This window comes from Hylobates moloch, unplaced genomic scaffold (genome assembly GCF_009828535.3).
Source record: "Hylobates moloch isolate HMO894 unplaced genomic scaffold, HMol_V3 SCAFFOLD_20, whole genome shotgun sequence".
In the NCBI taxonomy this organism is placed as follows: domain Eukaryota; kingdom Metazoa; phylum Chordata; class Mammalia; order Primates; family Hylobatidae; genus Hylobates; species Hylobates moloch.
The window spans coordinates 37,391,497-37,415,017 of NW_026652295.1; the positions used below are offsets into that span (position 1 = coordinate 37,391,497).

Genomic DNA, 23,521 nt, shown 5'->3' on the forward strand with positions numbered 1-23,521 from the left:
CAAATTGATCTATAGATTTTATACAATCTCTATCAAAACCCCAGAAGGCTTTTTTTTTGTTCCAGAAATTGATAAGTTGATCCTAAAATCTGAATAGAGAACAGGGGAATTCAAAGGACCTATAATGCCAAAAAATTTTGAAAAAGAACAAAGCTGGAGGACTTACCACCACTTGGTTTTATTTATTTAGAGATGGGGTCCCACTCTGTTGCCCAGGCTGGAGTGAGGTGGTACAGCCTCGGCTCACTGCAGCCTCTGCCTTCTCAGCTGAAGCAATCCTCCCGTCTCAGCCTCCCGAGTAGATGGGACTACCGTCACGTGCCACCATGCTCAGCTAATTTTTGTATTATTGTAGAGACAGGGTTTTGCCATGTTGCCCAGGCTGGTTGCAAACTTCTGGACTCAAATGATCTCCCCGCCTCGGCTTCCCAAAGTGCTGGGTTTCCAGGCAAGAGCTCCTATGCCCAGCCAGCTGGAGTCAAAATTTATCTACAAAAGATGTATGTTCAAGTTAGCCCTCATTATTAGAACTGTTGCCTAGTCCACATTTCTCCTGTCAGCCTGGCCACAATTCTTTTATTTTGGCTTCTTTTATCTCTATTTGAATATGCATATAGTGATAAAAACTTTGAAATTCTCCACCAATAATCTTTGGGATCTAATTTCTTCAACCAGTTTATTTTAGGGTCATTTTTAGAGTAGGTGGATCTGCCTAGTTTTCAATTTGACATCCTAGAAAAATAAAAGCATTGGTGACTATTGAAGACTGTATCAAACTGAACAGTCTAAGAAAACTACACAAATACTGTATCAGTAGAAATACCAGGTTTAACAAGCAGGAAGCCAAGATGCCAGATGCTGAATATCTACGGTGCTGACCTTTAAACACCCCAGCAGAGGTTGTCTCATTTAATTCTCACAAGTATATCCACGAAGACTAAATACTTGGCCCAAGGTCATTTGGGTAATAAATGTAATGTCTCTCCTTGAACCACTATGCTATTCCTCAGGGTGGAAATTTCAACGCTTTTAACCTTTTCTTAAAGGACTTTAACATTTTTGGGGGGTTTTAATCAGTGTCTTTCAGTTTTCTGCTTTGAGTAATAGTTTTTTAGATTAAAGAAATCTAGAGCTCAAAATCTGACACCATAGTTTAATGAGAATACATGAAGATAGCAAGAGAATAGCTCTTAATTACTTGAAATAGCTCTTAGTTACTTGGAGGGTGAGTCTTTAAGAAAATACAGTTTGAAAATAATCACAAATATTAAAACTGATAATATTTAAAGTTGAATATAGAAGTTATTTATGGTGTAAAAACATCTGTTTTCAGGATCTTTTGAAGAAGTTATTCCTGCAAGGAAGCTGAAGAATTTTTACCCGGGGGTAGCGGAGCACAAGGATATTTCTAAGTTGGTCCTGCTCCTTTCTTCCTCTGTAAATTCCCTAAGAAAAGCAGCTCATGAGGCCCTGCAGGACTTTCTGAAGTACAAGACTCTCTGGACAGAGGACCGTGATGTGAAAGTGAAGGTGTCTTTCCGCTACTTGTGATGTTGTTGGGGTTTTGTTTGTCTCTAACTCTTGAGGGTGGATCAGGAAAATACCAGGGATAACGACAGGAACTCATGAGCAGAGGCCAAGAATCTATAAATACCAAGCACCTGTCACCTTCTAGCTGGTGTAATTCTGACATGGACACACTGAGGCAATTGACATTACTGAGGCTCAGACAGATTTTGTTCAATTTCCTTAAACAATTGAGTACCAATTATGTGCCACCACAGACTAAAGGCTAGGTATTCAAGGGTGCGTCACACTTCTGTAGACCCAGCTGTATTTCGGTTAGAGACTCAAGGGAACTTTAGAACTCTGAATAACCATACCCTGCAGACTGTGAAATTCCTCGCTTCCTGGTGGACACCCTATTTCTTACCCAGCCACTGGCCCCATTGCACACACAAGTGTAAAAGTGTATGAGCAAATGCAATTTTCTAATGTAACTATGGTAAGATTTATACTGTTAAAAAATTAAAATATTGACTATTTTCTTACCACAGGAATTTTTGGCTAACAACCCCTCTCTAAGTGAAATCAGATCAGAAATTTTACACTATGCTACTTTTGAACAGGAGATTGATGAGTTGAAGCCTATTATTGTTGTAGGAGCACTTGAATTACATACAGGTATTTTAAAAATATTTATTATGTAAAGTATCTGTACTTTCACATGAAGTGTTACTTTATTTAGCAAGCAGTTATTAAGTTATCTTGGTACAATAGTATTATACCAAGATATAATAATAATAATATACCAAGGTATAATAATAGTATTATACCAAAATATAATATTATTATACCATTAAAAGTAATGGCAAAAACTGCAATTACTTTTGTACCAATCTAATATAAATGTTAAATAGTTCTGGGCTATTGATATTCTTTATACACACATACACAGGCCGATTCCTCCACTGGCAGTCAAACATCTAAAACTATAGGTGAAATTCTCTTTTAGGTTACTGTGAGGAGGGGCTTGTATACATGAGATGGGAGTCAAACAGTTTGAAGTCTGCCAAGAAGTTGATCCATTTGGGATTAGAGTATCAAAAGATTATGAGACAATCATTAATGCTTGAAATACAAAGATGACTTTATTGCTTGCTGTAGTGACAGAGAGCTGTACTGGTCAGGCACAGTGTCCCTGGCAGGGCAGACTGCTGGTCTCATACAGGGTGTCTGGGCAGCATGGAGTTGAAGGACTGTGGACGTAGACAGGTTGACATCATCTGTAGAAGGATGCTTACTCAGGTGAGGCTGTTGTAGGCTAGTTGGCACTCAGAGGCGGGTTAATTGGAGTAAGTCTTTCTTGACTAGTTGATATTCAGAAGAAAGGGCCTGGCACTAATTGGGTTGCACACATATGAGAACTGATGTTGACTTGGTCTATGGTTTGGGTTTAAAGCTGGTTGTGGTGGCTCATTGTTACTATAGTTACATAACAATCAGTCTTATCCTAAGTTTGTGGGAAGATTTTATTCTCAGACAATATTTGAATGAGGTATTTTACATCCATTATCTACCTTAAGTAGATTTTCAGGTCTGTTATCAAGAAGTTAATGTAACTGTGGCTCTTGAATTTGACCACTTGGGTTACTTGACCTCTTTAATCTCCATTTCCTCTGCTGATGAAAATGACAGTATCCACCTCACGAAATGCTTTATATGAGACGCTTAGCATAGTACCTGGCGTATGATTGATGTTGAATAAATATTAAATATTATTATTATATCTACCAAGGAAGTACTTGTGATTCTCTGAGGAAGAATCACAAGTACCAAAGAATTACAAGTACTTAAGGGGGACTATCTACCTGGAAATCAGAAACTATGCATCAGTGGCAATAATTACAAGAACTTCTGTAGCATTTTGGAAACTGTACTCTATTATTTTTTAAAAGTTCACATTTGTCTCCTCATAATGGTTAGCACTATGATCCACAATACAAAAGCAACTGTAGTATACTGATAGAGTGGGCTGGGGAGCTTGTTTTTGGAGAGTGGAATCTAAAAATGGAAGAGGTGATGGTAGTTATAAAGAAAGGGGAGGGTGGGCTGAATCCCCAAGGCCTGAGGGAAAAGGGTCCCCCAGGGGATCTCATGATATATGATCTCACAGCCTCAATCACCAGACTGGCTGCATGGTTGTTCTCAGGCCACGCTTTCTCCTCAGCTCCACAGGACTCTAAGTTTAATGGTTGGAAGGTAAGAGCAGAGCAGCCATGTTTCAAGCTTGGCAGAATTGGGGAGTGTAGGGGTACTGAGAGGTAAAAGGGGAAGGATCGATGAGGCAGAGTTGACTAGTTAGAGCTGTTTTGTTTTCAAGAAACAGAAACACATTTGAGCTATGTTAAGGGAGAAAAGGTTTATCCCAGAATCCAGGGTGCAGCTGAGCCTTCAGAATGGACCAGAAGCAGGGACAGTATAGGAAGCTGAGGAAGTTCTTTCTCTCTGCCTCTCGTTTCTTCTTCCTTCTGTGCATGAGTTTTTCTGCTTCCCAGACTACGTGGCTCCTCCTCAAGCCTCATTTCAAACTCTCAAAAAAGGACTCTGATTGGTCCATAATATAGGTCATGTTGACCTGGGACAACTGGCTAGGTCCAGGGTCCAGGGTCAGGGTAGACGGATACTCTGACCATGTGGATGATGTGGGGATTAGAAAAGCAAGAAACCTGTGAAGTCACGGCTTGACAGACAAAACAATAGGTTTCACTCCACCTCATGGGATCCCTCGAGAAAAATGCGGGAATGAATGAGGGCTGCTAATGGGATGGTCAGAAGAAGTGCAAGGGTCACACAGAACAGAACTAATTTCAAAAATGCTCCCCCATGGGCTGTGGTGTCAAACTCATGCACATCTCCACAGGGATACATGCTCTGTGGGGACAGGAATTAAGTCTTCAAAATCTAGTAACCTTATAGCACATGTAATTCATGCTAAGCACATTTCAAGTGTTCAAAACCCACATGTGGTTAGTGACTACTGAATTGGACAGAGCAATTATAGATGCCCTTATAGTTTCAGAATGCCAGTTATATTCTAATTTAATCTCATCTTGTCTTCATCAGAGCCAATGAAATTGGCCTTATCCATCGAGGCCAAGGCATGGAAGATGTTACTCTGTCGATATCTGAATGAAGAATACAAAAAGAAAATGTCAGACATGATAGCATTTATTAATGAATACTTGAAAAGGTTATCTAGACCTATTCGTGACTTAGATGATGTCAGATTTGCAATGGAAGCCTTATCTTGCATACGTGATAATGAAATTCAAATGGACATGACTTTGGGACCAATTGAAGTAAGAAATGATTGCATTTTTTTTTTCTTGGAATGCTTTTTTTTTTTTTTAAAGAAATAGAGACACACTAAGAAAGTGATTCTTTAACGTATTCATCTATTATGTAGCACAGTCTGCCTATTTCTCGTCTCTGATGTTGATGTCTTTGGGAGAATTTTGGCAATTATCAACAGTGAACAGTATACAAAAGACACTGTTGTAATACGAAGGAATATTAACATATTAATAATGCTATATTTCGGTAGGTAGTGTTTAATTTTTGATACTGGCACCAATATTTTGTGGAAAGAAATAATTGTCCCTTGTCATGTCAATCCCAACATGTTAGGCAAGTTCTCCCAATATCTTTGGCTTGCCTTAGAAACCAATTATAGGTCTCATTCATGACCGGTGGTGTACCACAGGCAGTATGGCAGAAACAGTTCCCTCAGGCTCCATAGTAAACTGCTGGAACTTAGATCAATGGAAGATGTTTTTAGGAAACAATATGAGTTTCCTATTGCTGCTATAACAAATCACCACCAACTTAATGGCTTAAAACAACACAGATTGTATATTTTACAGTTCTAGACATCAGAAGTCCAAAAATGGGTCTAATGGGGCTAACATCAAGATGTCAGCAGGGCCATGTTGCTCCTGGAGGCTGTAGGAATCCATTCCCTCCTTTTTCCCTCCTTTTTCCAGCTTCTAGGGGCTGCCCACGTGCCTTGGCTCATGGTTCCCTTCCAGTGGTGCCATCACTTCTACCCCCATTTCTGTCATTGTGTCTTCTCTCACACCTACTTTCCTGCCACACTCTTTCTCTTATGTGGACTTTCGTGATTACATCGGGCCCGCCTGTTAATCCAGGGTAATCTCCCCATAGCAAGGTCCTTAACATAATCATATCTGCAAAGTCCCTTTTACCATATAAGGTAATATGTTCACAGACTTTGGGGATCAGGACTTGGATAGCCTTGGTGAGTTTGTCTATTACTAATATTTAGAATGTTTTAGGACTAATATTATTTAGAATTTCTGATAGATGGTGATAAAAATCAGGCTTTTGATTCTTTTTGTTTTGTTGTCTATAAGCAATGCACTGCCTCATTGCCTGCAATATCTAGGGAATTGACACCACCTCTTTATGGTACCCAATATTTATGATTGTTTTATGCTTTCTTGAACCCACTGAGAGTTTGTACTCTTCGGTAGCTAATGAACTTTATACTTTTACTGCTTTAAAAAAATCTTGGTATTTGGGGATTTTGGATGCTAACCAGCCAGACTTCAAGATATAATAAATTATTATATCAATTTTTCCCTGACTGCAGAAGCTTAATTCTTTACCATATCTTTTTTTTTTTTTTTTTTTTGGTGAAGACAGTTACTGGTCATCCCTTGGATCATTCAAGTTTCTTTTCTTTGGAGTATCTCCCACATCATTTCATTCTATTCCTTGTATAGTCAACCCCTGTTTTAATACAGTCTGAGAAATTATCTTATGTGGTGTTGACACAGGGTCAAGGAGGAAAAAGAGAGACATACATATCTCCATCAAAATCACCTAGGTGCTTACTAAATGCAGATTTCAGAGCCTGTGATCCAGAGTTAGTATCTGGTAGTCAGAATCTAAAGGTGCTCTTTATACACTTTTAATTTTGGAAACCACTTTTCTAGAACATACTGTCTTCTTCTAAGACATAGGAATGTGTTTCTAGAAGGCATCTAAATCATCTGGCAATGGCTTTCCCTTGTCATATTTCTAAACTCCACCTTCATCCTGCAGGAAGCCTATGCTATTTTAAACAGATTTGAAGTTGAAGTAACCAAAGAAGAATCAGAAGCAGTTGATACCTTAAGATATTCTTTCAATAAATTGCAGAGCAAAGCTGTAAGTATGAATTTAACTATATTACTTTTTCTTAAGTCACTATCTCCAGAAAAAAAAAGGTATTTTATACATTTTTAAAGCTTAATATAGTCATGTGCCATGTAACAATGTTTCAGTCAACAACAGACTGCATATACAACGGTGATCTCATAAGATTATAATACCGTATTTTTACTGATCCTTTTCTATGTTTAGACACACAAATGCTTACCATTGTCTAGAATTGCCTTTAGCATTCAGTATATTAACATGCTGTAGAGGTTTGTAGCCCAGGAGCAATAGGCCATACCATATAGCCTAGGTGTGCAGTAGGCTATCCGTCTAGGTTTGTGTAAGTACACTCAATGATGTTCACACAAGACAAAATCACCTAATGATGCATTTCTCAGCCTATTACCATCATCAAGCAATGTGAGACTGTAAATTATTTTAATGGCTTTATTGAGATAGAATACACATACCATAAAGTTTACCATTTTAAAGCATACAATTCAGTGTTTTTTAGTATATTCACATCGTTGCTTAACCACCATCATTATCTAATTTTAAAACATTATCACCCCCCAAAAGAAACCCCATGCCTGTTTGCAATCACTCCTGATTCTCTCTCTTGCCCCAGCCCTGGCAACCACTAATCTACTCTCTGTTTCTGTGGATTTTCCTTTTCTGGACATTTAATGTAGACTAAATCATATAATATATGGTCTTTTGTAACTTGATTCTTTCACTTAACATAATTTTTCAAAGTTCATCCATATTTTCCATGTGTGAGAACTTCATTTTCCTGATGCCAAATGAGAGAGCACGTTTTCATGTGGCCATTTTATTGGTTATTTGTATATCTTATTTGGAGAAACGTGAATTTAAATCCTTTGCTTGATTTTTAAAAATTTTGTTGTCTTTTTACTTTTGAGTTGTAAGAATTCTTTATATATTATGGATACAAGTTTCTTATCAGATATGTGATTTGCAAATGTTTTCTCTTCTTCTGTGGGTTATCTTTTCACTTTATTGTTGGTGTCTGTTGACGCATAAAGTTTTTTACTTTGATGAAGTCTAGTTCATCTTTTTGTTGTTGGTGGTGGTGGTGTTTTTGGTATGTTATCTGGGAAACCATTGCCCAATCTAAAGTTATGAAGATTTACTCCCATGTTTTCTTATGAGAGTTTTATAACTTTAGCACTTAAATTTTGATTTCTGATACGTTTTGAGTTAATTTGTGCATATTGTATAAGTTAGGGGTTCAACTTCATATAAAAACATGTAGATAATCCAGTTGCCTGAACATTGTTTACTGAAAAAACTATCCTTTCACCAACAAATTGTCTTGGTAGCCTTGCTGAAAATCAATTGAACATAGATGTAAGGGTTATTTCAGACTCTCAATTCTATCTTTTTATCTGTTGTCTATCCTTATGCCAGCACCACACTGTCTTGATTATAGTAGCTTTGTGCTAAGCTTTAAAAAGAAAATAGTGGCAAAATGCATGTAACGTAAAATTTACCTTCTTAACCATTTTAGTAGTGTTAAGTATATTCACATTGTTGTGCAACCAATCTCCAGAACTTGCAAAAAATCTTGCAAAACTGATACTGTATTTAAACAACAACTCTCCATTTTCCCCTCCCATTTCTAGGTTGCCTGTTCACTCTGCTGATTGTGTCTTTATAGTTCTTTCTATTTCTGTTAGGCTGGTAGTGATGTCCCCTTTTTCATTCCTAATTTTAGTAATTTGCATCTTCTCTCCTTTATTCTTACCTAGTCTAAGTAAAGGTAGTCAATTTTGTCAGTCTTTTCAAATAAAAAACTTTGGTTTGTTGATTTTCTCTGTTGTTTTTCTATTCTATCATTTATTTGTGCTCTAGTTTTTATCATTTCTTTTCTTCTTCTTGCTCTGGGCTTAATTTGTTCTTTGTTTAATTTGCAAAGTTGAGGTTACTGATTTGAGATTTTTTTTCTTTTAATGTAGAGCTTGACAGCTATAAATTTCTCTAAGCATTTTTGAAGCTGATAAACATTTATACACCAAAATTAGACATTAAAAATGAACTCCAAGGGGCCAGGCATGGTGGCTCACGCCCGTAATCCCAGCACTTTGGGAGGCTGAGGTGGGCAGATCTCAAGTTCAGGAGATTGAGACCATCCTGACTAAAACAGTGAAACCCCGTCTCTACTAAAAATACAAAAAAATCAGCCAGGCGTGGTGGCGGGCACCTGTAGTCCCAGCTACTCAGGAGGCTGAGGCAGGAGAATGGCATGAACCCGGGAGGTGGAGCTTGCAGTGAGCCGAGATCGCACCACTGCACTCCAGCCTGGGTGACAGAGCGAGACTCTGTCTCAAAAAAAAAAAAAAAAAAAAAAAAAAAAGAACTCCAAAGGATGACCTACATTCTTTAATTACACTGAATTTTATTGAATATTAATTAAATTGGACATTGGCTTTAACATTTCTTATTTATGGAAATATTTGTCACTTATACTGAAGCAAGACACAACAGCAAGGAGACACAAAACTGAAGTTGAGGTCACGGCTTGTGACTATAGCTCTACTACCAGTCAGCAAGTTAATAACATTTGTTTCTCAACTTCTTCTTGGGGTCATTTAGGAAGGCTAATTTTTTTATGTGTCTGTGAGGCTCACTTGAGGTAATGTATATAAAATACTTTTTTGAAAGAAATAAACTCATGTTTATTTAAATTCATATCCAATATTAACTAATAGCTTACTCCTCTTGCTGGTTAGTCAGAGGAGCGAGTCTTAGAAAAGAAATAGGAAATCTCTGTTGAGGTTTAGTGAAACCCAATTTTCTGCTATTATTTCAATGGAAAAGATTCATGGCCGAGCATGGTGGTTCACACCTTGTAATCCCAGCACTTTGGGAGGCTGAGATGGGTGGATCACTTGAGCCCAGGAGTTCCAGACCAGCCTGGGCAACATGACAAAACCTCGTCTCGACAAAAAATACAAAAATTAGCTGGACATGGCAGCACACACCTGTAGTCCTGGCTATTTGGGAGGCTGAGGTGGGAGGATCACTTGAGCCCCAGAGGTTGAGACTGCAGTGAACTGAGACTGTGCCACTGACTCCAGTCTCCAGCCTGGCAACAGAGTGAGACACCGTCTCAAAAAAAAAAAAAGACTCACTTAGGTTGTTCCTCTATCTCTTCAATGGTTAGTGTTAAACCCACTAACCCATCCTTTAGCAGAGATAGATTGTTCTATACTACAGTCACCATTAAACTTGAGGTAATATATGTTCCAATCTAAAGATAGCTGCTATTGTTGAGAGCAGTTAAGAGCAGGGGCCCTGGAACTGCACAGCCAGGTTTTGAATCTTGACTTTGCGTGATACTGGTGCTGGGACTTCGGAGAAGTTACTTAGCCTCTCTGTGCCTCAGTTTTCTCACCTGTAAAATGGTAATCATATTAGCATAGTACAATTTTCTGCATAGGGTTGTTACAAAGATTAAAAGAGTTAACATATATAAAGAGCATGGCAGATAGCAGCCATTATTTAAGTGCTGGCAATTATTATTGAAGGTTTAAGCAGAGTATTTCAGGACCATTGTGTAGGGTATTTGCTGTTTTTTTAAATACCTAGAGTAATACCACTTTCTTTTAGGAAGTTGCTCCAACCACTGCAGGCATGTGAACTTATTAGAGATTGCTAATCCCAGGTCTTGGCCTGGCCCCACAGACAACATGTGACCCAGACCATGCCAGTAATAGTATCTCTCTCCCATGTCACAGCGATGGCCTGAACTGGATCAACCAGAAGCAGTTACAGAGAAATTGGCTTTGCCTCTTGAGTCACAGGCTAGAATGATTTGAGTCTCCTGTAGGTACATTTGGGTTGTTAATATATCTTATTACAAGCAAACAGTCTCTCGTTCATATAGGATATCTGTGAGATAACAAACTTGTTGGAATAGGATTGTAATTTTTGTTTTTAATATGTTACTTTCACTCTCAGGTTGAGTATTCTTTTTTATTGTAGGTTTCGGTACAAGAGGACCTAGTTCAAGTGCAGCCAAAGTTTAAAAGCAATCTGCTTGAGTCTGTGGAAGTTTTTCGTGAGAATGTGATAAACTTTGCAGAAGCATATGAGTTGGTAATTTAAGTATTTTCTTGCTGTATGTTGAAATGTTCTGTGATATGTTTATATGAAATGAAAGTGATGAACCCTGGAGAATAGGTATGTTGCATGTAAGTGGCTGTATTTGCGTATTTGCACCTATCAGAAAAAGGGGATAGCTAATCCTTTAAACCAAGGATGTCCAATCTTTTGGCTTCCCTGGCCATATTGGAAGAAGAAGAATTTTTCTGGGCCACACATAAAATATGCTAACACTAACGATAGCTGATTAGCTTTTAAAAATTGCAGAAAAGGCCGGGTGTGGTGGCTCATGCCTGTAAGCCCAGCACTTTGGGAGGCTGAGACGGGCAGATCACGAGGTCAGGAGATCGAGACCATCCTGGCTAACACGGTGAAACCCCGTCTCTTCTAAAAATACAAAAAAATTAGCCGGGCATGGTGGCGGGCGCCTGTAGTCCCAGCTACTCGGGAGGCTGAGGCAGGAGAATGGCGTGAACCTGGGAGGCGGAGCTTGCAGTGAGCCGAGATCGTACCACTGCACTCCAGCCTGGGTGACAGAGTGAGACTGTGACTCAAAAAAAAAAAAAAAAAAAAATTGCAGAAAAAATCTCACATTGTTTTAAGAAAGTTTATGAATTTGTGTTGGGCTGCATTCAAAGCTTTCCTGGGCTCATGTGGCCTGTGGGCCGTGGGTTGGGCAAGCTTGCTTTAAGCAAATTTTACAGAGAAAGAAAACAGATTGTACTGTTAAAAGGAGCAACAACTTTGGAGATTGTGGAAGGAACAAAGGGTCTGGTTTTGTCCTTTCTCGGGGGCTGAATTCTCATGGTAGAAAATGTAATATAGTTGTTGGAAAGGCTGTGAGAAACTATAAACGCCTAATACCAGGATATTATGCCATTGATTTTGCATTCTCACTAACTCTTAGAGAACCAAAAAGGTCCCTGAGAATAAATAATAGATGTCATACTGGGTCAGTCCCATATGCTACTCAAACTGGTATTCTGACTGATAATGTTAACCTTGAAGTTAAACTCAAGACTGAATATGTTCCTCTGAAATATTCTTTCTTTTAGTGGTCACAGTGGATCTGTATTCATAAGATGATTTAAGTCCTTGGTGCTACTTATATAATGCTTTTTTTTTAACATGTGCTAAACATTTCTGTTGATTTGCCCCCTCATTCTATTGTTAAAGTGAATTTAAAATGGAGACCAGGTCTGAAGAATCCCTGAACAGACACAGCCAGTCACTTATATAATGCTTTTTTTTTTTTAACATGCACTGAACATATCTGTTGATTTGTCCCCTCATTCTATTGTTAAAGTAAATTTAAAATGGAGACCAGGTCTGAAGAATCCCTGAACAGACACAGCCAGTCAGGCATCTTAAGTTACCTTACCCTTGCACAATTTGCAGACATAAGCAAATCCGAACGCACTATTTCTTATAACTGCCTATATTAGAAACAGCTCAACTAATCAGAAGCAGCAAACAAGCCCGTAATTATATAACTGGGGACTTCCCAGCAGGATAGACCAAAGAAGACAACTTTATAAGTGAAACCAATAAAATGTTTTCTTTATATTACTTCTGTGCTCACTCTGTAAAAGTCTGCTGCAGTGGAGACCCTGAACCAAGTCTGGTTGGGAGGCTCCCAATTTATGAATTGCTGTGTGCTCAGATAAACTTAAAAAAAATATTGTGCCTCAGTTTACTTTTTAAACACTTTTATATTGGGAATCTAGTCTATTATTTAGTATATCCATCGTATCATGATTGACCATGTAAATAGCCTTCATTTTTCCATTGGGAGTAGCCCCTTTTATTTTAATTTGTTGCTATAAATTCTTCTATTCCTTTACTTATTTTGGGGACTGTTTTTGAGGATTATTTTGCAACTGTATTCTGGTTCACAGCCACCAGACACTGTTTTCTGCTTCTTCCAAATATTCGACTTACGTGTGTCCCTATTTCCATATTGGGCTGAACAATCAGTAAAAAGAGGATGTTCTCAGAACTCTGTATCAGTTATTCTAATGCACAAACAGCATCATCATTTGTAATCATAAATGAAATTTGGCAGAGCCCTTGGGATACACACTCCATACAGAATGTAATTTTGTCACATTTTTTATTAGCTGTGTCAAGGTCCTTTAAAAATGAATGGAAGATGGAGTGATGAAAATGTTCTAAATGATTGTGGTCATGGTTGCACAACCCTGTGAATGTACTAAAAATCATTGACTTGTACGCTTTAAATGAATGAATTGTATAGAATGTGAATTCCATCTCAATAAAACTGTTAGAAATAAAAGCTTCAAGTACAGGACACAATTAAATCACTTAAATTAAAAATAATGCTTGTTTATTTAAATGGAAATAATAGATAAACCCAATAAACTGACAAATACATATGATTAAGAATGAAAATGGAGATTATATTCTTCCTTACAGGAAGGACCCATGGTTCCAAATATACCACCCCAAGAAGCTAGCAACAGGCTACAGATATTTCAGGTGAAACCACATTTTTTTTGTTACATTGACAGTGTGTAATTTTAAAAAATGATTTTAGGGAAAGATGGAGGTTTTACTTTATAATAGAAAAGTTTGTGTTTCAAATACATCAGACCTTAATTGTATTCTAATCTGCTAAATGATGCAATTGACTCCTCTGTCTCCCTCCATGCTCCTCTCCACAGAATAGCTCTCTGTATTTTTAGAGAATAAGACTGATTTTCGACTTAAGTATATAACTTATTTTAGTTCTAAGCATTTCATTTGATATGGAAAGTAATAAGAAATCATAGTATAGTAAAATTTATCAAAATAATGTTTTAAATATTGGCAAATGTTTTTCCTCTGTATTCATTATTTTGTCTTCCTTTTGCATCCATCTCTTTAAGTTTCCCACTTCTTTGTCCTCTCTCCTCTGCCTGTACAATACTCATTGGATCAGGCCAACCTTTCACCATCTTTTTCTGCACTCAGATTGCTGAGCGCATCTAGAGAAAGTTCACACATCCACATGGATTAATACTTTGCAAATTCATGGATTCCTATGTGAACTTCCTCCTCAGGAGCATCAAGCAATTCTCTGTTCCTGCTCTTTTTCCTGTTTCCCACAGTGGCTGAATAGTGTGGTTATGTTCTTTTCATGTCTCCTTTCCCACCTGCATTCTTAGTAATCAAAAAAAAAAAAAAAGATCAGATGCCTACTGTGTGGCTTGCTCAGGAGAAATTTGATTAAGAAGTGGTTCTTACCTCTAAGCTGCTAAAATCTGATAGAGAGATAGCAAGCTAGAGAGAAAATTGCAAGTGCAATGAGAGCTGTGACCTAGGTATGTGAAATTGTGTAATGGAAACTGGTGTAATGGAAACAGATGGGCTGTTGGAGCAGATGGAGAAGGCTTCCTGAAAGAGGAAGAATCTAAGCTGCATCTTGAAGGACTAATTTGAGTTAGCCAGGGGAAGAAGGAGGGGAAAAAGGAAGTTAGGCAGAATTTGCAGCTCATACGAAGGCCGGCAGAGAGGAAACTAGTAGGGCAATATGGGGAGATGTAAGGAGTGTAGGGTAGGGTAGTGTATCTTTGGGATGCAGTACTAAAGAGGATAGTGATGAGGAACGAGGTGACAGAGTGCGCAGCGAGCACTAGTGGAGGGCCCGGTAGGCAATAATAAGGAGTCTGAATTCTATCTTGAGGGTTTGAGGGTTCTAAGCAGGAAGTGATATGATCATACTTGAATTTTTAAAATAGTTGTGTTTTTAAAAGATTTTTAGTGGTACTAATGTGGAGACTGGTTTGGAGAGAGGAAGATCAAACTGAGGGCAGTTTTGGTAGTAAAAGCAAGAAATTGTAAAGATTGAGACCAAGCAAGTGACACCTGTATAATGAAGAAAATTGGATGGATCATGAGTTTCTTAACGAAGCAGAATTGACAGGCCTGAAACCTGGTTTGAGGGAAAAAGTTAAAGGTTTCCAACTTGGGCATATTGATGAAGGTAGAACTATTTATCGAAGGAGGGCTTGTGGTAGGAGGAGTAGCTTTGGGGCTTGTTTGAGCAGATGACCTTGTTTTCAAGTTTGCAGAGAAAATTTAGGGCGTGTGATATAAACCAACTGATTAGTCAGCAACTGGGACATTATGTGCCAAGATTTTAGCCAGAGGTGTGGTTGCTAATGTAGCTGGGTATTGTGGCATGTGCCTGTAATCCCAGCTACTCAGGAGGCTGAGGCAGGAGAATTGCTTGAACCTGGGAGACGTAGGTTGCAGTGAGCCGAGATCGCACCACTGCACTCCAGTCTGGGCAACAGAACAAGACTCCATCTCAAACAAAACAAAACAAAAAAACCCAACAAAACAAAACAACAACAACAAAACCATCTCAAAAAAAAAAAAAAAAAGACAATGTAGGGCACATCTTTTGCCTTTCTGTACCTTCCGTTCTGCCTGTGCCTTGGGGTGTGAGCCAAACAGGCTGTTTGCCATGCACTTTGCTGGGATATGTGACTTGAGGTCAGATTTGTAGACACAACCCTTTTCAAAATGAGGTGTACTCCAACCCCCTTAAAAAAAACAGGTGCCAAAGGCTGGATGTGCGAAGGTAGAGGTGCCTTATATTGGGCCTTGGGTCCTGATGGTGCTCTCTCATGCAAATTCATATGTGTTTTGGGGAGTTCTTGGGCACCCTGCTGGCCTGTTGACAAAGCTGCTAACTTTATTCCTGTTCAGCTGATGCTGTGGGTCTTTTTATGTTACTTGTAGCCTGAAGGAAAAAAAAAAAGGTGAGTGACTGGCATCCATCAATAGTCTTTACACATTGATAAGTTTTTAAACACCATTATTTTAATGTATTCTAACTTTGGTGTTATTGTTTATCCTTCCTTAGTGTTCACATAGTCCCACGGACTCTTCATTCAGTACATTTATCAAATAACCACCATGCTAACCACCAAGGAATACACAAAGTACAAAATATGGCACTTGCCCTCTAGAAACTAAGAGTTCATTCGAATTCACCTGGTATCTTCGTGCCTTCCTGATCTGGGTCCTGTAAAATATACTAACGTATCTGTCAGATCTGTATTTTTGTCTAAGCCTTGTGAGGTCTGATGCTGGATATTCTCCAGGCCTGGGAATTTAGGGTTCTCGGGAATATGCTGTACCACTTACACAGAGTGCTCATATGTCCTCACAGATGGGTTACTTCTGTTGGCATTTGTGCTTTGAACATTGCTAATATTTAGCATCCCAAATATAGGATATTCAAATTCCAATTCAAAAGGAAAAATTAAAAGACATGTGCATTAACTTTGCTGATTTGTTAGAATTATTTCAAATGGTGTTAAAATTGGATCTTCTTTTTTATAGACTCTTCATTGCATGTAGAGAAAACAGGACTGAATGGATTAGAGTAACACTTTGCTCATTTGAACCCTGTAGGATAGAGATGGCCAGTCTAAATTACTGAAAAATCCTGAATTGTAGCGTTTTAAAAATGCAGCTTTATTACTTTTAGATGTACTTATGGGAACTCGAAATATAGGCCTTTTGGAGAAGAAGAAGAAATAATTTTATATAAAATGAATGCTTTTAGAATGCTTGAAAGCGAACTTTCCTAAGTGTTTAACTTTTCCTCTGATAGCTTAGTATCAGTATAAATTTGCTTCACAAATCCTTATTTTATAGATGTTACTTAATAAACCGCAACCTAGCTTTTATCCCAATGAAAATAAATTCTACTTTAATTCTACTGAATTAATTATTTTTTAGTACAATTTAAAAACCTTTGTTACAGGCCAGTTTCGATGATCTGTGGAGGAAATTTGTTACATATTCATCTGGTGAACAACTTTTTGGATTGCCTGTGACTGACTATGAGGTTTTACACAAAACCAGGTAAGTTTAGAAAATAAGCAAGTATTACATGCAAATAATTAAATACTATCTATTAGAAGAATCATGTCACCATTAAATCCTTTATCATGCAGAGGACACCGCAGCTTGGAGCACAACTGAATATTCTCCTTATTCCAGCTATTCCTGACAAATTGGACACACAGTCTCCTATACAAAAGAAATGTTCTGGGGGAGTAGAAAATATGTTGCTAAAATTTTGAGCATGCATGGTCTATATTTAGCCTATGCTTTACTTTTTCTTTTGACTGTTTTTGCATAGTGTCAATGAGTATGCAGAAGCACAGCAATTTTGAGTAACTTTTGTTTATTTAGAGGAATAACCCCTCCTGGCTCCCCTTGCCTTTTTTTTTTTTTTTTTTTTTTTGAGACAGTCTCACTCTGTTGCCCAGGCTGGAGTGCAGTGATGTGATCTCAGCTCACTGCAAGCTCCGCCTCCCGGGTTCATGCTATTCTCCTGCCTCAGCCTTCCGAGTAGCTGGGACTACAGGCTCCCGCCACCACGGCCGGCTAATTTTTTTGTATTTTTAGTAGAGATGGGGTTTCACCATGTTAGCCAGGATGGTCTCGATCTCCTGACCTCGTGATCCACCCGCCTCGGACTCCCAAAGTGCTGGGATTACAGGCGTGAGCCACCACGCCCGGCTCCCCTTGCCTTCTTACTCCATTTGTGGTAAGATGCCCTTCCCCATTGGGTAGACATAGAATTTATTGAGATTGAAGGCCAAATAAGCTAATTGATTATAAACCACACATATAAACAAGTGTATTTCAATCGAATTTTAGAATATTCTTAAAGAATTTGAAATATAACTTTCCTTAAAAGCAACATTAATACAGTGATAGTATTAGCTCATTAGAGTCTTGGCTTTAGAAAATAACTTTATGTTGAGTTCCTTCAAAGCCGCAGCATAAAAATTTCATGAAAATAGACATGAAATTTTCTGAAGAGAAATGAATGCTTCGGCCATTTAGGGTAGGTGGTTTGTATTCTCTTTCTAAAACAGTCATTCTCCAAATGTAATCCATTAGCCAATTGTGTTAGAATTGCAGATGTCTGGCCCTCGTTTCTGATTTACTGAATCAGAACCTCTGGGATTGGGTCCTAGGAAATCTGCATTTTATATACTCTCTGGGTGATTGTGATGCGCACTTAGCCTGAGAGCCAATGCATTCACCCTCAGGCTAGCAGGAGAAATCATCATCACCATTTACCATCTGGACCAACAGACCATTTTCATTTTGATATTTTAAATTTTATGAATAATTTTACAGAATGGTGAGAATGGTGACAAGCTTTGAAGGTTTTTTTTTTTTTGAGACAGGATCTCACTCTGTTGCTAGTACTGGAGTGTAGTGGTGGAATCACTCGACTTCCGTAGTTCAAGTGATCCTTCTGCCTCAGCCTCCCAGGTAGCGGGGATTATAGGCTCACGCCACTGGGCCCAGGTAATTTAAAAAAAAAATTTTTATACATACAGGAGTCTCCTTATGTTGCTCAGGCTGGTCTTGAACTTTGAGGCTCAAGTGATCCTCCCACCTCGGCCTCCCAATGTGTTGGGATTTCAGGTGTGAGCACCCGCACCCAACCGAGAAGCACTTTTTTTTTTTTTTTTTGAGACGGAGTTTCGCTCTTGTTGCCCAGGCTGGAGTGCGATGGCGTGATCTCGGCTCACTGCAACCTCCACCTCCTGGGTTCAAGCGATTCGCCTGCCTCGGCCTCCCAAGTAGCTGGGATTACAGGCATGTGCCACCATGGCCGGCTAATTATATATTTTTAGTAGAGACGGGGTTTCATCATGTTGGTCAGGCTGGTCTCAAACTCCTTACCTCAGGTGATCTGCCTGCCTTGGCCTCCCAAAGTGCTGGGATTACAGGCATGAGCCACCATGCCCGGCTAATTATATATTTTTAGTAGAGATGGGGTTTCATCATGTTGGTCAGGCTGGTCTCAAACTCCTCACCTCAGGTGATCTGCCTGCTTTGGCCTCCCCAAGTGCTGGGATTACAGGCATGAGCCACCATGTCCGGTGGAGAAGCACTTTTATTAGAAGATTTAATAAGAATGTAAGCAGAGTAAACTCAAACTTTTATTCTGTAATATCCTAGTTTGAAGTTGTATATATACAAAATGGGGACCAGCATTGAATGAGACTAACTCCTCATCGGCTGTCATGTGTGAACCTGGAGCATATCCATGTTGTAAATATGGATTTCATATTTTAAATCATCTCCAATGGATCTCTGGCTTATCATTACTTCTGATTTTTCTTGCACTTCCATTGTGAAGACTCAAAACTGTTGAAAACTCAAAGACAGTCATCATTTTTTAAAGAGAAGACTGTCATCTGTTTTGCTCCATAAATATAGAAGACTTTACTTTTAGATTTGAATGATCAATTCCAAGAAATTTTAAATTTCTAAATCATCTATTTCCTTGAATACACATCTGACTTCAACATTTGTCCACTTATGAATCAAATACAACTTATGTAAATATAAATAATGAAGGAACACTGTCACTTATCTTTTTCACAAAATGGAATAGTCTAGGTTCTTGTTGCAAAATATTGCATGTTAAGGCCCTTACTTCTATTGAAGTCTACGGAAATATATTGTTTACTTATAAATTACTGGATTTTATAAAATTCATCTAGGTTATCATCATCTGAAGACATAGTATGAGATTTCACATATTAATCAATTTCACCATCAAAAGGGAATGCTGCTTTCTCTTTCCTGTTTAATACTTGGGAAACACATATCTTTGTCAATTTTCTCCTCTTTACCCTTTTAGGTAGAAAATAAAAATTCTGAATTCTTAACTGTATTAAATGAAAGCAACTATATTAAACTGTATTAAACAAGCAAAAATTGAAAGACTACAAAAATGGTGTCTCTGGCATTCTTTTTATATATTTTTTGAAAGATTTTGCAATACTTTATGTTATACAATAAGAAGCTTGGAGGATGATGCAATAGTCATTTTTTTTCACTATTGCATTACCCTTTAGGCAATGTCATCATTCTCTTTTCTTATTTTTTTTAGTCATTTTTAGCATAGTTGAGAATAATAATAAGTAGTAATGAAATAATTCTAAGAATGATGAAAAATGAATCAAGAATTGGAAAAATAGGACAACTAAGATTGCAGAGTGTGTCCTAGATTTGTAAAATCTACTACGCCTACATGGTAATTACAAGATAGAATGGGCTGGGCGCGGTGGCTCATGCCTGTAATCTCAGCACTTAGGGAGGCTGAGGCGGGCGGATCACCTGAGATTAGGCGTTCAAGACCAGCCTAACCAACATGACGAGACCCCATCTCTACTAAAAATACAAAAATTAGCTGGGCGTGGTGTCACCTGCCTGTAATCTCAGCTACTCGGGAGGCTGAGGCAGGGGAATCGCTTGAACCCAGGAGGCAGAGGTTATGGTGAGCCGAGATCATGCCACCGCACTGCAGCCTGGGTAACAGAGTGAGATTCTCTCTCAAAAATAAAATAATAAAATAAAATAAAATAAAAAATAAAATGATAGAATGACTTTTACTTCATTACAAAATTTATTTTTGGTTTTTGAAGTATCTCTAATGAAGAATAAAAGTTGTAAGTGTCAATCCTTTTGAATAAACTTGAAAACTAAAATTGAATCCAGTAGAACCTTAGGGTATACTAAGGGACTGAGGAATTTCTGGGAGAATCCACAAATTCTGTTGAGTGGTCAATTTGGTGTTTTACACATTTAAGAATTTTCCTTTACTTGGACCTTTTATTCTTGTTTTAAACACAGTTAACTTCATCTGGGCACATGTGGGATATTTTTTTTGGATAGGATCTTGTTCTGTTGCCCAGGCTGGAGTGCAGTGGTGCAATCATAGCTCACTGCAGCCTTGAACTCCTGGGCTCAAGCAGTCCTTTCACATCAGCCTCCCAAGTAGCTGGGACTACAGTCACATGCCACCACACCTGGCCACATGAGGGAAAACTTCTGGTAGGAATAGGATGTTTAAGCTCAGTCTTAAAGGCAGATCAGGGCTTAGTCAAGGGAAATGTTCTCATAAAATCCAGCTTGTATTTGAAAGAAAAAAAAGGCAAATGAAATCTTAGCCGCAGCTATGACCTTATTATTAAGTTTTGGTCACATTGTTTGCAATGATTGGTATAGTCAGTTTCTCATTAAAAAATAGCAAGATTTTTTCTTTACAAAATAATCAAACCATTTGCTGATGCCAAGTTATATTCTGATTTGGAATATTTGGGAGCAGTAAACTTGGCCTTAATGACAGATCTTTAACAAAGTCTTTGTATTGAAAACGGACATAGTTTTATGCATTTGGTATCCATAAGACATTGTACACGCAATGTATGAAATATTTGATTGGATGAACTCTGCCTTTCCAATAATGGAATTTATTAAATATTATACATGATGTGATAACTTAGTTACTTTGTTTCCCAGAAAAGAACTCAACTTGCTGCAGAAGCTGTATGGATTGTATGACACCGTAATGGGCAGTATTAGTGGTTATTACGAAATACTTTGGGGAGATGTAGATATTGAAAAAATTAATGCAGAACTGCTGGAATTTCAAAACAGGTGAGTTTCAATGGAATTTTTAATAATGCCTATCTTCTTAGGATCCTATAGGTATTTCAGAAGCTAATTTATTCCCTAATATGCTACTGTATATACATAAAACCTTCCTCAAAGAAATGTGAAGGTGGCATATTTTTTTTCTCTTTCTTTCTGAAAGATGTCGTAAACTTCCAAAAGGACTTAAAGATTGGCAAGCTTTTTTGGCTCTCAAAAAGAGAATTGATGATTTCAGTGAGTCATGTCCTCTACTGGAAATGATGACCAATAAGGCCATGAAACAGAGACACTGGGATAGAATCTCCGAGTTAACTGGAACCCCATTTGATGTGGAATCTGATTCTTTTTGCCTTAGAAATATCATGGAAGCACCACTCCTTAAAAATAAGGATGATATTGAGGTACATAAGTGTATACGTTCTTATCAATGATCCATTAAAGAATGTCTGCTTTTCCTTTTCTGAGAGTTGTACAGATATTTTATGAGAGGTTGGACTAATTGCCCTCTATAATGCACCCTCAAAATTTGGAATGATCCTGAATATTCTTGACTTTTATGAAATAATCTTGTAACTCAATGAGATTATATGATTATTTGAAATACACTATTTGAAATACATTTGTTCTGAAGCCCATCAATACATCTTCCTTGTCCCCAGAATGCACTTCCACTTAAAAAAAATTTGTTTATTTATGTATTGTGTTCTTGGCGAATCCCTCCGAACTGTTTTCCAAATTTCTAATTTTGTGCTTTTTCCTGTTCAGTCTAAAAGTTTTTAGAATTTTCTATTATTACATTCTTCCTTTCCAAGATTTTTAATTGGTTCTTTTTTGTGGCCAACGTTTTTTTTTTTTCATTTTTGCATTAAAAATTTTCTGTCCTTTTTGTAGATTCTTAAATCTACAGTCTTAAATCTATATCTATTCCCACATCTGTAGGTTTCAAATCTATAGATTTATAGATGTCTTCGCTTATGTCTTTGAGCATTTTAAACATAATTATTTAAACATTTTTCATCAGGGAAAATTTTAAACACATACAAAAGTAAAGATCTCCTTGCTCTAACATTTATCAACTCATGGCCAATATTATTTTATCTATACTATCTTTATCTATACTTCAACAACTCCAAATTAAACATAAAGATGTTTTCAGATTCTTCTTTAAGATTAATTTCACCTGGACTGAATTTTTGCCATGATCGTTTTTTATGTTGGCTATCATCTGAGCCTTAGATTTTTTCATGGGTTTTGTAATTTTTATTGGGGTGGCTGGGAGGACTCATTTCGAATGGGCAGGATTTCAAAAATTTTGGCTTGTATAATGTGTTAAAATTGTCTCTGTCCGTTCGTGTCTTAGTTTTCCTTGTCTAGTGGCCTTGCGGTTGCCTCCTCCACTGCCCATGTCCCCTCAGCCCCAAGTTGAGAGCCAGGTGTTGTAATAGCGGTCTCCATCCCCTGCTGTGCTGTGGTGTGATGATCCAGGAATGTGCCGACCTATTTCAGGTTGTGGTTGTGGGGCTGGTTTTGTGTCACCCCATCCCCCAGGTCCACAGTTCCATTAAATCTAGTTGCCTAGTTGGCAGCTGGAGGCAGTGTTTTCAGCCTCCTTCCATGAATGGAGGGCTTTAGACTCCAGCCCAGGTACTCCTTTTCCTATAGATCATTTTTAGTCTTCTTCACCCCATGGGAACCAAAGGCCTGGCCCCAGTGACCAGGCCTCAGGCCTGTGTTTCAGCTCCACCAACTGGTTTGCATAGCTTTTCCACTTTTGGTTCATGGATATGTTTATCTTTTTTTAAAGCCTGGCTCTGTTTGCTTTTTTACTTACTTTTAAAAAATTGTTTTATCTATTATTCTATGTTTTTGGAGTTGAGAAAATGCACCATGTGACCAGAAATCTCCCAAATACATGGTTTGGGTTTTCTGCCTTCCCCTACCTCTTTTTAACGACGTGTACACAAAAAGCTTTTCTTTCAAAGCATTTTTGTCCTATTTGTAAATATCACCAAGAAACAAAAAGTTAGAAACACTTTGGTGATCATCTCCTTCTTATAAGTAGGTTTTTATACTTAATATTATAGCCATTCGTAGGCTGTGCTTTATTATACAATTTCAAGTAATTCCAGGATTCTGTTAATGACTCTTGGTACACAAAACAGAGTCTTAG

The 23,521-nt window shown here is 38.0% G+C and overlaps 1 protein-coding gene and 1 non-coding gene across 12 annotated transcripts in view; one reads left to right on the plus strand and one right to left on the minus strand.

Annotated features, from left to right (window-relative positions):
- The window catches only part of DNAH8 (dynein axonemal heavy chain 8), a 309,672-nt gene that overhangs the window by 101,402 nt on the left and 184,749 nt on the right, over window positions 1-23,521 (plus strand). For 10 of the 11 annotated variants that reach the window (XR_009211262.1, XM_058432164.1, XM_058432166.1 and 7 more), the window contains 9 exons: window positions 1,334-1,530; window positions 2,058-2,184; window positions 4,627-4,862; window positions 6,631-6,735; window positions 10,735-10,848; window positions 13,291-13,353; window positions 16,637-16,737; window positions 21,217-21,354; window positions 21,512-21,752. Coding sequence is in view for 10 of the 11 variants with exons in the window: in XM_058432164.1 (XP_058288147.1) it covers window positions 1,334-1,530; window positions 2,058-2,184; window positions 4,627-4,862; window positions 6,631-6,735; window positions 10,735-10,848; window positions 13,291-13,353; window positions 16,637-16,737; window positions 21,217-21,354; window positions 21,512-21,752 (1,322 nt within the window). In the remaining variant the exon portion in view is untranslated. The remainder of the gene's footprint in view (window positions 1-1,333; window positions 1,531-2,057; window positions 2,185-4,626; window positions 4,863-6,630; window positions 6,736-10,734; window positions 10,849-13,290; window positions 13,354-16,636; window positions 16,738-21,216; window positions 21,355-21,511; window positions 21,753-23,521) is intronic. The other variant, XM_058432165.1, reaches the window with a different exon arrangement.
- LOC116460534 (small nucleolar RNA SNORA8) lies at window positions 804-898 on the minus strand. The gene has a single exon (XR_004245838.1). It is a non-coding gene; the product is annotated as a small nucleolar RNA SNORA8 (small nucleolar RNA).